Source organism: Calliopsis andreniformis, chromosome 6 (assembly GCF_051401765.1).
Source record: "Calliopsis andreniformis isolate RMS-2024a chromosome 6, iyCalAndr_principal, whole genome shotgun sequence".
Classification (NCBI taxonomy): domain Eukaryota; kingdom Metazoa; phylum Arthropoda; class Insecta; order Hymenoptera; family Andrenidae; genus Calliopsis; species Calliopsis andreniformis.
The window spans coordinates 13,180,936-13,196,139 of NC_135067.1; the positions used below are offsets into that span (position 1 = coordinate 13,180,936).

At 39.1% G+C, this 15,204-nt stretch overlaps 1 protein-coding gene across 1 annotated transcript in view; it reads left to right on the top strand.

The window, feature by feature from the left end:
• LOC143181142 (lachesin) overlaps positions 1-15,204 on the top strand; it is a 245,442-nt gene that overhangs the window by 70,472 nt on the left and 159,766 nt on the right. Inside the window, exon 2 of the mRNA XM_076381397.1 lies at positions 585-694. Within this exon, the coding sequence (XP_076237512.1) occupies positions 585-694 (110 nt within the window). The remainder of the gene's footprint in view (positions 1-584; positions 695-15,204) is intronic.

Here is a 15,204-nt window from a genome sequence, read left to right on the forward strand (position 1 = left end):
CTGGGGCTGATCGAATCCGCGGCAGGATTTCGAGATACCAGTCCCATCCGACCGAGGCGACCCATCCATCCTGAAATTCGCGATTGCGTCTCCCTCCGTGAATAGCATTATTTCATGAACCGAGGGTTACGCGGAAACTAAGGAAACGGGCGGGTACTCGTTATGTGAACGAACTGTGTTATTACGCATTGGTGCTCCCTTAGAAGTATTTGAAATGAGGAAGACAACGAAGGAAGGGAGATGGAAATTGAGGGAGTGGTTTCTTTACCCTTTTATATTCTTGCATTACGATATTGAGCACTAAAATCATTAGCATCTCAAAAACGATGTTGAGATTTTAATTGTTATGTGTAACTCGGGTGTCGATTGAAATATTTTTTTTTCGAAAATCGAGGTTCAAGTTTCTGAGTACAGAGTGTCAGGCAATATCTGAATATTTAAGTAATAGATTTACAAATAATATAAAAATTCTAAATTATAGATTAGGTGACTCTATAGTAGTAGGGAATTTACTTAATCTTGAGATAAAAATTTGACTGAAGTTTTGGCTTGTATTAATGATTGTATTGTATTTTTTGTTACAGTTACTACTGTCCCGGACCCAGAATTCGTCGATGAAATAGGGAATATCACAGTGCCAGCGGGACGGAGTGTGAATCTAGCCTGCAGTGTCAAGAACTTGGGAACGTATAAAGTAAGTGCATTCGGTATTCAGTTTTTATGATCTACATCTTTCAATTCCAAGTCATTTCTTCATGGAACTTCGACAATATTCCAATTCCTACACTAGTTAAACTCTATAAGTTTGCAACTCGATACAAGGAACGAACTCATAAAACGTAAGAACAATTTATTCGTTGACTATATCTGTATCAAAATCATCGAAACTAGGTGAAGTAACTCTCGGAAGGTGAATGGTTTTCGACAGACGCGGGAGACGAATGCAGTGTCATTTTGACTCATGCTACAATTTCTATCACGAACTAGTTTTGGAAAGAAATTATATAGAAAAGCAAATTTTGAACATTATACAGTTTTCTTCTTTTTGGTTTTCTGTACACCTTATACATGAAGTGTATTTTTTGTATTATTATATTTTTTACATCTTGTACTGTATTTAAGGCCAAAGTGACCTTGCATTCGTCGTAAGAAGATTAATTCACGATAGTAATCCATGAAAAGAAATTTGTTTGCTCGTGGGCACTTCCTGTTATGAGTTTACAATAGATCCGCGAGTCAGAAGCACAGATACGCGTCGGTTTGTCGGGCTGGCGTCTCTATGTATGCTAAGTAAGTGGCAGAAGGCGCCCCGGAAGTTCTACACCAGGTTCGCCCTGATTATGCGGCGTCGTTAGATCACGAGGGATCGAGCTGAAATCGTGTGACGGTTTGATGAATGCGATTCATCAATGAAGAAGCTCGTTAAATTTGAGGCGCGTCCGGAAACGATGGAAAGTCCCGCGAACGAAGAGAGACGCGTATCCTTTGGATTCTTGAATAATTTTCTCATTCGGCGTGCGCGCATCCTCCGCGGAATAAATTAATTGGCTTTCAGCCAAGCGTACTAGCTTTAACTGTTGATGGATCCTTGCGCTGTAGTTGCGAAAGTATTTCGTTAACCTGTTAATTGAGGAAGACGAGTTAACTCGCTATGCGAACTCCGCTGCATTGGGTTAAATGAATTTATTAATCGCGGAAATTTAATATCAAAGCCTTTATGAGTATAGAAATATGGTATCGAGGTATGAATAGTGTTTAGCGCTGAATAGAAACTAGTGATTCTTTGTTAACCAATTTTAAATGTATGACATTAGCTCTAGACACTATTATAAGAAATATAGTATCTTATATAGTCTTTCATGGAGGTATTTATATTTTTCATTCTGTAGCTAGATTCAATAATTGAGGCTTAATTATTTCTTTTGAAACTAAAATAAAAAGAAATTCTACAAATCTAATATATATAAAAAAATACAAATATTGAGTTATAGTATAATATTCTAGGGTTGAAGACACTATAACTATGTCAGTATTTTTCTTGAAATAATAGTTTGTTCATTAGAACAAATTGTATAGTACGAAGCTGTTCTGAGTTCTTCCAACAATCTTATTAAAGTATTGCACCAATAGTTGCTATTCTGCCAACGCGACTAGGAATCAAATAACACCACCACTACCCTTCAATATTTTCACTATTCTGAAAAGCAAGCTTCCCAAGGTGCACGTAGAATTACGTCTTACTAAGCACGTTGCAAGTAACGCTTCACAATGCAGCAAGCTCGTTGGCCTCGCTACTCGACTAACATAATTAAATGACGAGAAGTAAAATAAACCGAGAAGCGAAGTGCTGGTTCATTGGGCGAGTGCAACTGTTAAAGAACTCGAGGCAAGTCGTTAGAGCCTCGTCGTTGAGAGGGAAGTAGAAGAAACACACTCGATGGGACTGCAGTGGCCAGAGGAGAGGGCACGAAAGAGGAAAGTTGGTCGGCCACCTGAAATTTTACATCCGCAGCAGGGAGGAAGATTGAATTGGCATTTGCTGGACCATCGCCAACTCGTACGTCGCGTGAGGCCGTCGTGTCGCCGTCTTCTTGGCGTTTCTCGAATCTTAAATTGCGAATCCAGTCGACCTCCGGCGACGAGACCCTCTGATGCGTTTACGACACGGTGGCTTTTCCTCACTGCTCCATACCCAAGACTATGCGCGTCTTGAGAACTTTAATTTCACTCGTACGTTTGGGAGCATCGTGGGAATATTGCAATCGAATTCTTGATTAATGGAACTGTTGATGACTCTTCGTCTCCACTACTGTTAGCTTTCTCTTAGTTTCTATAGTCTTCTTTTATTTTAGTTCTATAGATTAAAATTTGTTTCAGCAACATATTCAGCATACTGCACATAGGTATACTACTGTACATAAGTATTTCGACACTTTCAAATGATTGAAATTTGTAAAATATACCAAGTGGAATTCTATAATATAGTATTGGCAAGAAATCTCATCTCAGACGATAAAATAAGCATTGCAAATATCGATGAAAACAAAATTCAATATTCTATGCATTTGCAATTATGTGAAAGTGTCCAAATACCTATACAGATGTGCACATATTACATTTCTAATGGTACAGGTTCCACCATGCTTCCTATCACTACATTGTGTTCTCATGACAAAGAATCCTGAAATTTGATAAAAGTATTTTCTCTTATGAGCTCCCCATAAGCTGATTAACCGAAATCCTCCTATACCATCTTTCTTCATAAGAGAAGATTCAATAATCCAATGCAAACAGCTTCATCAAATTCTTACATTTCGAAGCCTCGAAATCTGTCAGCTCCCGTGCACTCAATTCTTCTACCCCTCAAGAAAGAAAGGGTGGCCAGATTTCGCGCCCTCCCATTCGATCCTTTGAGCGTCGTTCGTGGGGCTGGTAACAGCGCCGTAAAGACGGCGCGAGCGGTTTGTCAACGATCACGGCGAGAAGTGATTCTATATCGAGCCATAGAAGCTGGCTCTGGCTGGCAGCCCTTCTTAGGAGTCGTATAGCGGCCCCTAGTGGCCCTTAGTGTCCCGTGGAAGGGCCGACAGGGGGATCAACGTCGCTAAACACGCACTTAAACCACCTACTTCGCACCCTCCAGCCGAGATCAACGTTATTACCCTACGATCATCAGGTTTGCCACTCACCGCATCCGGGATCACGCGAATACCGAAAGGGAAGTAATTGCTGTGCCGTTCACCTCGGCGTCGTTACAGGGCTGGCTCGATATTGCTGGGAATATCGTGCAGGTTTATTCGTCGTTACGCGGGCCCTTAGGAATTACATCGGTAGCGAGAATTTTCGTCGCTCGGGAGCCTAGGTCGGGTGCGTCGGTTTCCTAATCGGAAGGACAGCCTCCCCTTTTCGTTGTTTTAATCTAGCTTTTCTATTTTGTCAGTCCTACCCCTCCACGGCGGAAACTTTATTAATTTTTAAATCGCCACTCCGCCGCCGCTGGTTCATGGCTGCCTTTGCATTCGCTGCGATACAATTTCATTTGATTCTTTGTCCACCCTGTTTTTCCCTCTCTTTTTATGGCATCATTTATGTGCGCCAGCCAACTCTTTTACGCGAGATACTCTGTCACTGTGCGACGAAACACAATGCTCTCTGCGTGCCGTGAAATTTGTTTACTAGAGTTAATTGTATTTGATTACCGCGTTCGTTTGTTTCGCGAATTTTGATGGAATTTATTGATAATCCCTTTTCGGTCCATCTAAAGCGAGAGGATTGGATGGAATGACAAATTGATGGGAAAAATCGTGAATGATTTTGGAGGTACATTTTGTTTGGTAGTGACAGTAGAAAAACATGGGTAGAGAATAGTGGTTTAGATTAGTGAAGTTAAAATGAATGACAGAGTTATAAATGAACGAAGTTGCATAGAAATATCTACTGTTAGGCGATGCTTTATATAAATTCATTTCCGTGCAATTATTCTGCAATTTATTAAAAACCTAAGCATCTCTGGATACATGTTCATACAAACTTATTTCATTACCTAGGTATGTAGACCCCATCCTCCAAAAATATCCCACATGTTGGCGAACACCCTGTAGAATATCGAAAGTGTCCAGGTGAATTGGTATGGGAAAGTGCACGTTGGAGATTTTAAGTTACGCGGCATAATGCAATTTCTTTTACGTAGCCTGGCCCGTTTGACGTATCACAAATGATACCAATAACGCTTAAGCGTCGCCCGAGAGATTCGCGACACATCGGCGGGAATCGATAGCACCGTGGCCGCGTATTTTGCGAGTTTTCTCGTTCGCTCGCTCGTCCCTTTGCCCGCTGCGGTGAATATTGTCGCCAGAAAGGCGTCTGCGAGCTCAGATACATCGTGCAAGAAAAATACCATTAAAGCGAGATATTAAAATTTCTGATCCCTCCCAGAGTCCAAGTCAATACGAGACGGAGCGAGGCGAGTCGGTCGCAAAGGATTTTCCTTTTAGCTTTATCGGCTGTCGCTGCATAAAACGTTCTCGAGAAAACGTAATTTTAAAATTCTTCGCTCTCCCTTGTCTCAACTGTCACTAATTAGCCATTTTCCGCATTTTGTTCACCGCTGTAGGAATAATCGCAATTGGTCAACATTCCTTTTATAAATCTGGCGAAGAGTTCGAGGAAGAACTTTAGAAAACCAGGCTGTTTATTTCAAGGCAATATTTTTATATTCTTGGTCAGGTTTTTTCATAGGATATTAGAAAATGATAGATCAATATTATAGGATACAGACTTTAAAAAAAGGTGTGCAGATTATCTAAATATTTATTAGTTATTTATTTTTGAAAAGCCTCATTTTTCATATGAAAAAAATATTCTCAAAAGTTCATTACAACAAAAGCTAAAGGAAGCTCAGTACTACTTTAATATTTATTTCATTCTTCGTTTTACCTTGTATTCTTAGCGAAACTTTAAGCTCCTCCATCTTGGACCGCCCTTTCGGAATCTCGGTGGTCTTCCAATATTCTATATTAAGTTCCATTCAGATTATTCCTCAATTAATTAGCAGGAACGATTTTTCAATTGATTATCCGCGAAGGAATCGGCAACGCCGTCTCCAGCGACTTCCAAGAGGTTCGTTATCCTCGATTCGCTTCCACCCTTATACAGGAATGGGTAATGAACTTGGAGGGTTGGCAGTCAGTTGTCGATTCTGTTATTAAGATGTTACCCCACACGAAAGTAGAACGGGATGGATGTTAAGTAGAGATAGATATAAACGAAATTCTGAATGAACCATTGAAGAACTCATTTATTTATCTCGAGAAATTAGAAATATTGAATATCCTGTACTACTCTACCTTTGCCCAGAAATACTAATATAGTGAGCTAAGGGAAGTATATTTCAATCTTCGATGAATCATATCTCCAAGCTGACAGTCGATCTTCTGAAAAATATCATTTTCCAAAATCCCATGAATGATACACCCAGAAATATCAGCATATCAAAATAGTAGAAAGAATACATTTCTCTAATCACCAGCAACACATCTTTCATTCAAACGTCTCTCACTACTAATTCCCAGAAACAAAATCCCAAATTTACATACAGTTCATTTCCAAACACCTTAACTGGGACTAGAATCCCCTCAAAAATATCCATCAACCTTAATATCTCAATAATTCAAGACAAATATTTCTTCAGAACAAATCTCGAAATCGTAATCGAAGAGTGTCTCATCTACTTATTTTTCGCCTTTAATCTCAGGCAATCTATTCTCCCGAGAGCATCTATCGTTATATCGATCGTTGAACGTGCTCTTTGTCGCGCGTGTTCTGCTCGAACCTGTCTCCAGGACACGAAGGACGGTCCAGAGGCGTATATAGTCGATGACTACTACGGAGCACCGACAGCAAAACCGCAAACACGCGGCTTGGCGCGACCAAACCCCAAACCAAAGCCAATACTATGGCCGGTGAGGGTAAGTAGAGCTTATGTAGTTCGGATCGAGGGATCCTGAGACAGCAGGGAAAGAGAGGGAAGGAAGCGTGGCGTGGCACGATCGTGGGAGCCAGACACTTTCTAATTGGATGTGCGGAATCATTCGAGGAGGAAAATTCTCGACATTCTCGTTGAAGACTTTGATGGGGCCAGCCGGAATCGGCGAGCACGTTACTTCCGATTATGGGAATCGTTCGTATGTTCGTAGGATAGTTTGACGCGTTATAGGTAGAAGTAGAACGGCGTTCGCTGATCGATTCGAAAGGAATTTACATTTAATTTGCATTCGAGCGAATCGCGTGTTACAATGGATCGTGCAGCTAATCGAGGAGAGTTTTCATCGAGAGAGAAACCTTTTTTAACTAGTCTTTAATTAAATGGATTTTCAGCCGACGGAATTGTGCGGATTCGATGATATGTGGACTGCTTTTAAAGTTGATACAAATACTAATTTTTACAGTCACTTTTTTTCCTGAGTAGATCTTGATTGTCTCAAGAAATGAGATATATGTAATCAGTTTCCTAAATATATAGGTAATTATAAAAATTAGTATATGGATATTTTAAATACCTACTTCATTTCTGTTTAAAGAATAATCATTCAGTCACATTGACAAAAGTTTACTCACGGATTACCAGATGAAATGTATTATAAGTGTTATTGCGTCTATAGTAGAAATGTAGTTTAAGCAACATTGAACTCGAAAAGAAAATGTAGTCGCTATTCGTGTACGAAACGAATCCAAGGATTTGCATCGGCTAAACGATCTGCGTTCAACCAGAGCTTTACCTCTTATTTCCCACCATTTTCGCTTTAACTCACAAATTGCCAGACTCAGAGTTTGTACACTCTTTCTTCGGTGCACTTTAACCCACTTTTTTTATTTGGTCGCAGAATCATTTTAGAAACGTCATAAGTCGCAATATTTTCTTTCACGTGGCGCCAAGCGTAAAGTGGTTCTACTTTGTGCAATCAATTTAATTGCTGGATTACAGAACTTTTAACTAAACGTATTAAACCATTAACGCTTTAACTTCTTTCCTTTGCTTTAAGGTTCACGTTTTCGATGAATAATTTTTACTATTTGATTAAAGCTAAATGAGTCGAGCAATAATTTTTCTTCAGAAGAAACTTTTAATAAAATAAACGTATAAAATACTTTTAACATATACATATATTTCCTTTTCTGCTGATTATGTTTCCAAAACGTTCGTTATTAACCAATCACAGTATTTTCTTCTTTTCAAGATCCTATATATTAATAACTAACACAATATTTCATACTAATTAATTTTGTATAAATTAAAATATGCCATTCCACATGATCAAAGCCTACGCGATTTAATAAAACAGGAATTTCTCGACCTGACCTCGGGATTTAGCTGAAAAGCAAAGACAACACGTTCCATCAGTGCATTGAAAAATGTTTTTCATAAATCCCAGTTAGGAAGATTAAATTGAATCGAAGAATGAATCCGTTAATGAGTTTCTTTGGCCAGCGTGAATTCCCGATGAATTATTATTTCGCGATTTCCCAGGCATACATTAAATGGCGCTTTGCCACGAAACAGATCGCGCTGATACACCAGGCAAAAATACGTTCGAAACTCGTTTCTCGGTGGAAAACGTCAAGCGATAAGCGTTCGAACCGAGAGGTGTGATGGTGGTCGGGCTACGAAAACGATTAAATAAAAATGAATTTTCGATTTTGTATATCCTGCCGAAAGTAGAGGAGGGGGGCGAATAAATTGTAGTCGACGGTACGGCCGTGGCGAAATGAAAAGGCGCGAAAGGAAAACGGTCTTTTTTCCGCCGTTTGGCTGGAGCTCTCGGTCGTAATGGAATTCGTTGTTCGACGAAATGCACCGTCGATGCCACAATCTTTTTACCAAGTTGCGTATCGTTGCACAGGAAAAATGACTGAGCGATCGATAATTAAAATTTCGTTCTCTGGGAAATGGACAGGTGCCATAGGATTGAATACAAAGTTATATATTTCAGTTTTTAGTCGAGGAATTTTGATTATTGACGGAGAATGAGAGCGGAAATTAATTTTAAGTTGAGGAATTGCAAACGGGAGGATTTTCATTTTTGTGCTGCGAGAATATCCGAATTGTTTCTACAGTTGTGTTATTTTAATTTGTGTAGTTCATGGTGTACACTAATTGATTAGATGAGGAAAGGATACGTTACTGATTGAAGTAAGTTGCAGATAGAGATATTTTATATTTATTGTTAGAATTGCTATATAGATGGGCCATGAATTTAAAAAGCAAACTTTTACTTGTAGAATTTATTAATCACTTTACTTGTATAAATTCTATAAATGGAGGAATTGTTTAAATACAATCATATAGGAAAATAGAACACATAAAACAAAGCTGTTGCCATTTCTTTATTTCTATTTCAATTTCACGTATCGTAATAAACAGTTATTTACGACCGCAGCATATATTTAATACTGCCTTCTGAATTAATACAGCTTACATGCAACAATGCAATAAGCAATACTTTATCGCAACACGTGCAACGATCGAGCGAAATAAATTCCCAGGAGCATTTCCTATCTGTTCCACCTTCGGCTGAAATTCAAGCCCTTGTATTTCTCCTGGAAATATCTATAATCGTCTTATCAGTCGATGATCTCTGATATCCAACAGCTTCATCTGCACAAGGTGAAACAAAATTTTGAAATATTAAAAAATTTTCTTCAATCGAAAATCTACAGTTTCCTATTATCTCAATGAAGTAATACTCTCATTAATTTTTAGAATTTTGCTAATAGCTAAAGCCAAACTAGACGTAAGTAACGTCTACAAATCGAACAATTAGAACTTGTAAAACTGTTCGAGTAAAATAATTTCGAATAATTTACCAAGAAAAATCTCGAAAACGGCGTACCATAGAATCAAGTAATACCTCTAAAAAAATTTGAGACCAGTCGTATCGACTGCTTCACTGTCCCCATGTTAATTATATCTTTCGCCCTAATTAATTCCCATAAGGTATAAAGCCAGTTGGAGATCCAGCTCCTCCTCGACCAAGGGAATCTCATCGGCCATCAAGCCCCATCGAAATCGAGCCAGAAGGAGATTTGAAAAATACCCTGGGATTTCCGTCAGATTTCTCCGTACGTACAAGTCTACGGTGAAAAATGCCAGAGGGAAAATTCAGCCTAACGGAGGCTGGCTGTCTACTGGTATTCGATCCCGTCGGTTTAGCTGGATGGAGGCACCGGCGCAAGAGGAGCTTTTCGAATAATAAAAAGAACGTGTGAGAGCGCGGCGCGCACACGCGGCGCCAAAGTGCCGAAGAGTGTCCCGCCGTGTTCGAACTAATCGATGCGTTAATCTCCTGGTCCTTTATCCCTTTACAGCTCACCCCCGCGACACGGTTGCCGCTCTTTTTCGATGGAATATTTTCTCTGCCCGCTGAAAGTCGAAGAACGACGACAGGATATATCGGGGGAATTCTTCGCCGACACGTCCTCCTTTCACCCTTCGCTTTCGCTCGTAATGCGATCCCGATGATTGTCGCGTCGCGACGGAGAATTTTCGGACGCCTGGCCATCGGGAAATTTGAGCTTCGCCTGGAAATTTGCATTCCCCCCGTGAGCAGGGGAATTTTTTTAAACGACTCGTCCAGGAAATCGAGGATTCTTTCTGACGAGGAGCGAAACGTGTTTCCGGGGAACGGCTGGATATTCTCGTCAGAGTGAATTTTCTTCGTTAATGGGTTGGAAATGTGTTTGATGGGTGGAAGGATATTTTTTCTTCACCGTATGAGCGGACTTGTTTCGTTTTACGATAATGGGACTGCACTCGTGGGTATATTCTGAGGTAAATGTTCTAATAGTTAAACATGTAAGATGTCAAATGTCCCAATGAGAAAACAACCTAAAATTATACGTTCTGATACTCTGCTTACGAGGTCCTGGGATACTATTTAATTATATCTGTGAGGAAGGTATTTTATGACACTAGTTTCTGCTTTTTATTAAGACACATAATACAGTAGAATTTAAGCCTAAAATTGAATGAAATTAACATTATTGTTTAGGTACTAGGATATGTTTAACTATTGGTACGTTTATCTTAGATTACTTTTCTAGTTCGTTTTTGCATCTCGTGAATTAGACATAAATTTCTGAGTAGCTGTAAAGTAATCTTGTTTCACCCTATTCTCGATTGATGTGTTAGGTTTACTGTATCAGAATTCGGCGCAAAGACTATAAAAATTCATGTCACACACTTCATCCATTCAATCACTGAAAAGACGCGGATATCGGTAAATTTCATACTGTTTTTTTCATACAACCTACCAACAGCGCGTACATCAAATCGTAAACAAAGAAACTCTGCCATTTTTCCCCACGCCATGGCGAACAATAATCCCAACCGTCCATTACGCTTTTACAGCGTTTCATTTCGTCCTGAGAGAAGTGCAGCTGTCACTGGTGCACGCGGCTGACCGTAAAAACGTCAATGTTACGCCGTTGTAACGATGACGATAACTGACCATCCCTAGAATCGACGATAAGGCTACGGTTGACCGTATAAAATTTACACTGGTCGAAATGATTTAAATGTTGGGTTAAAGTGAACGGTGGGTATAGAGGGTGTCTCAGATATACGTTCAAATATATTTGGGGATGACAGGAGAGGTTTAACGATGCACAAAAGTAACAAAACAAAACAAAAATAACAAAAGTACTATGTATCGTGCTGTTGCAGGAATAACGTATGGACGTTAGCTCTATATTTCTGGAACGGTTTAGTTTAAATATATCATTGGAATAAATCTATTGTAATTGATTGTTAATCTAGGACTTTGAACAATTCCAAAACGAATGGTTTTTTTTTAAGATATCTGTAGTTACACTGTAACAGTGACTAGGACATGGTTACCATTGGATCAATGTTTTTGACTTAGTATTAGCAGAGATTGATTTAACTAATTTCAACAGGCATATTAGATTATTTAAACTCTATGAAAATTAAATTGATGAATATTCAATATGATCTATGTATAAAAATGTTCATGTCCTAATGCTCTCCTCGAATATTTATGCAAAATTATAAAGTCCTTGGACCACTAGTGTCATTGTTGAAAACTTTGTAATTTATCACACCTCATTTAGGAACGATAAGAAACCTTGATTTTTTGAAACGTTATAAATTAAACATGAATTCCAAGAAAATTCAGTTGGCCAATTAAATGCACGAGTAGGGGAATAACTCTGAGTTATGAAACTCTAATTATAGTTGGACATAGTACCCGTTAATTAGACTGGTATTCGTGGAATCAGCTTTAGCAAATTAAGCGTGCAAGTACCGTGTACTCTATCTGACCTAACATACGTCAAATCCGCGAGTTACTTTCAATTAACGTCCACTAATTAATCACATTGGACTGTTGCTCTGCGAGTTTACGCGGTGCGTGAACACGTGGACAATGCATTCGTTGAATATCTTCAGCTTTTGCATGAGCTGAATGTACGCGAACGCCTTCATAATTAATTAGCCTGAGTTGTGCGTATTACATAACGTTAGGGGCGTATCGGTACCACTGACGATTATCAGAACCAGCTCGTTAGACTGGTCTCTTTTCCCCCTGATTGGGGATCACGTTGCGGTGCCTGCGCATCATTAGCTCTATAAAAAGGAAGATTTTCTATCGACTCTCGGATCGTTGAATTACTTATTATAGTACTTTCAAATTAGCGTTGGTTTTTTAGTTTTCCCCTTTGTAAAGGGTAATGCGGGTTTAAGGTCTATGTATTGACTTTCCAACTCTTGAGCTTTAAATTACTTACCTTTAATAGTAAAAATAGCAGACCCACTTTCTTGATTCTACAATATTTCGAGAATTAATCTTTAGATCATGTATTTTTGTGCTAACTTTATTTAACATACTGGAAAGCAGTCATATGAATAAGTTATCAGATCCCCAAATTTTTCTCGAGGTTCTCAAAGCTATATTTTCTCTCACTATACTATTATAATATTAATGTTTAATTGTTTCTACGGTTAAATTCGTCTTATTTATTCCAAGCAATTATTTTCTTCCTCCAATTAACACTTTCAGATACCAAAGCTTGATATTCACGTAGTAGAAATAAAGTGTTTTCCTTTTCCCCCTAGAATTGCTCAAATTTAGAGTCGCACATCTCGCCAGCAATAAATAGCGTAATAAATTATCTTCGTCAGCAATTAAAAGGCCCAACGAGGTGTCAACGATCCCCTCCTCAAAAAAGTGCTGCGGTCTCGCGCAAGTTCCTCGCGGGTGCATAAGTCAGGGAATTTCGTCACTCGGCCTTCTCGTGAATTCCTCGTCCTGCTGGCGCGTGTTCCGGAAGAGATGGCGCTCATTTTCCCGACCGTTGATTCTCGATGGCCTCACGAAATCCTCCAGGCTGCTCCAGCGCCAGGAATAGACAAGGACCGTGGTAGTGCCACCCCCTCGATCCGTAGAAATTGCCTCAGCGTAGTCGTGAAATTTTAGTGCCGCGAATCTCCGAACTGTTCACCCTCCTTTACGCTTCCTCTTCTTTTTTTTTCCTCCCCTCCCGCGCAGTTCGTTCCTTCGCCTATCCACTCGTGGCCTCTTCCTATCTTGTTTCTCATGCCGCCTGCATAAAAGTATCCGCGTAACTTGCTGTGCAATCCCGACCAGGGATGATCTTAAAATTTTTTATTTCACTCGACAGTATGCGGAAAGATAATAGGAAGGAACACAGGGTTCCATTTATCGAAAAGTGTTTACGAGGGTCGCTCGCGAAGAAACGCGACAAGCTTCTTCTTTGATGTCTGGAATCCTGGGAGACGTGCTTGACGTGGGACACTTTGAATCGAATAAATTGGCAATTTGCTGCGGAGGTCCTTGGTTGTTGCAGACGTTTTAAGCGTCCATCTTGCTTTGTGAAAGTTACGGGACGGTAGAAATGGGTGGGATTGATTGTTTCATGCGTTTCAGGGTGCACAAGAAAATGATACTTTTCATAAGATATGTGACTCTGTAAGGTGTACACGAATTCCTACTTTGGTTTCCCACCGACGTTTGCGTTAGGGAGTGATGTCGTTAAAATTGACGAGATGGAAGGAGGTGGTAATCGAGGAATTTCTAAATGAAATATTAGATCAATTTGTTTGGTGCTTGGAACGTATCGTCGTTTCAGTGGAATTATCGCGAAAACAGGTTTTAGTGGAAATTAAAGTAATTGATGGTAGCTGTATTTTAGATTGAATATTTGAGTTGTTTTTCTTGTTTTTAATAGAGTGAAGAGAATATAATATTTTTTAATTGATATGATCTGTGATAGAACACAGAGAAAATTAATAGAACAATAGAACTTCAAACCATTCTTCCTAAGCAATACTTTTCCATTTTTCTAGAGTTGCTGATCAATTCCACTATTAAAACTTGTCATAGAACGATTCCTACCCTTCGACTCGGAATTGTTGAATGAGAAATGGAATATCTGGTCTCTGTTTCTGCGATATGGTAGACTGTATCTACCTGTTTGTTTTGCAGAGGAGCAGTAGGGCTCGTTTGCATGGCTCCATCGATCGTCGGTCACGAGGACTCACGATAATTGAATTGTGAATCCAATCAAGCGGAATGGCCTGTCGAGATTACGAAAGAGATCGTGATACGAGCTGCGACTGTAGATCGATGGAGAACATTATGATGTCGGTAGATTTCTTCGTGCAGCGCTGTTTTGTCTAATTGTTAGCAATAGACTTTAGACAGTGCAATTTTACTGCAGACCACTGAAATTAAGAAAGCTCAATTAGTCGAATTTTAGAAATCGATCCACAGATGATGGGATTATTTATGAGAGATACTCTGTTCTAACGAGACGCTTCGATAGGTCTCCAATCAACTAAGCTTTTCAGTATTTCTTTTGGAAAGACGTAAATATTCTATTTTATAAAAATATTGCGTTGTTGGAAACGCAATACTTCATTTTCCTAACAGTTATGATGAAAATAAAAATGATTCTTTAAAATAGTGTCATCTAAAAGTATGATAAAAAATACCGAACTGTTTCCTTTTTATGAAAAGAGAAATCTCTTTAATGCCTCTTGTTATGTTCAATTGCTTTTTACGACGCGATCACAGTACCAGTTATGCATTATAGGAATAGGAGCATCGTTCGTTACATTTCACATTTCTTGCGTATTACAGACGCACATCTTGTAAAAATGTTACATAAAATATGTTACTTCTCAACATTTATTTTTAAAGTTACAGCGAATCATAAAATATTCGAATAAAATGGTTGTAAATTTTAATAAAACTGAAATGCGATGAAAACGTGACAGAGCGATAATAGGAAAATTTCAACACTTGTAATTTCTGTGTAAAAAAGTAATAGTATTGCTGCTATTTCCTGTTTCTTCTAAATTTTTAAAGTATACACTTCTTGTAATTTACTTTTAAGGAAAGTGGGGTGAAGATTCCCTGAAAATTCGTATATGTGATCTATGTGTTGTGGGATTAAATCAATCATAGCTCTCAAACGGTTACCGACGCGATCATTTTGGGCCGCGCCACCTCAACATGATGTGTGTACAGCGTTTATACACTGGCGATGCATTGTCCGCGCCCGAATATTCACTGCAACGATATATCATTTCCATCGACTAATCCGAAGCGCTGGAAAATTCCTCAAAAATTCATTCGTGAAATGTACACTCTGCAATGCAATTTG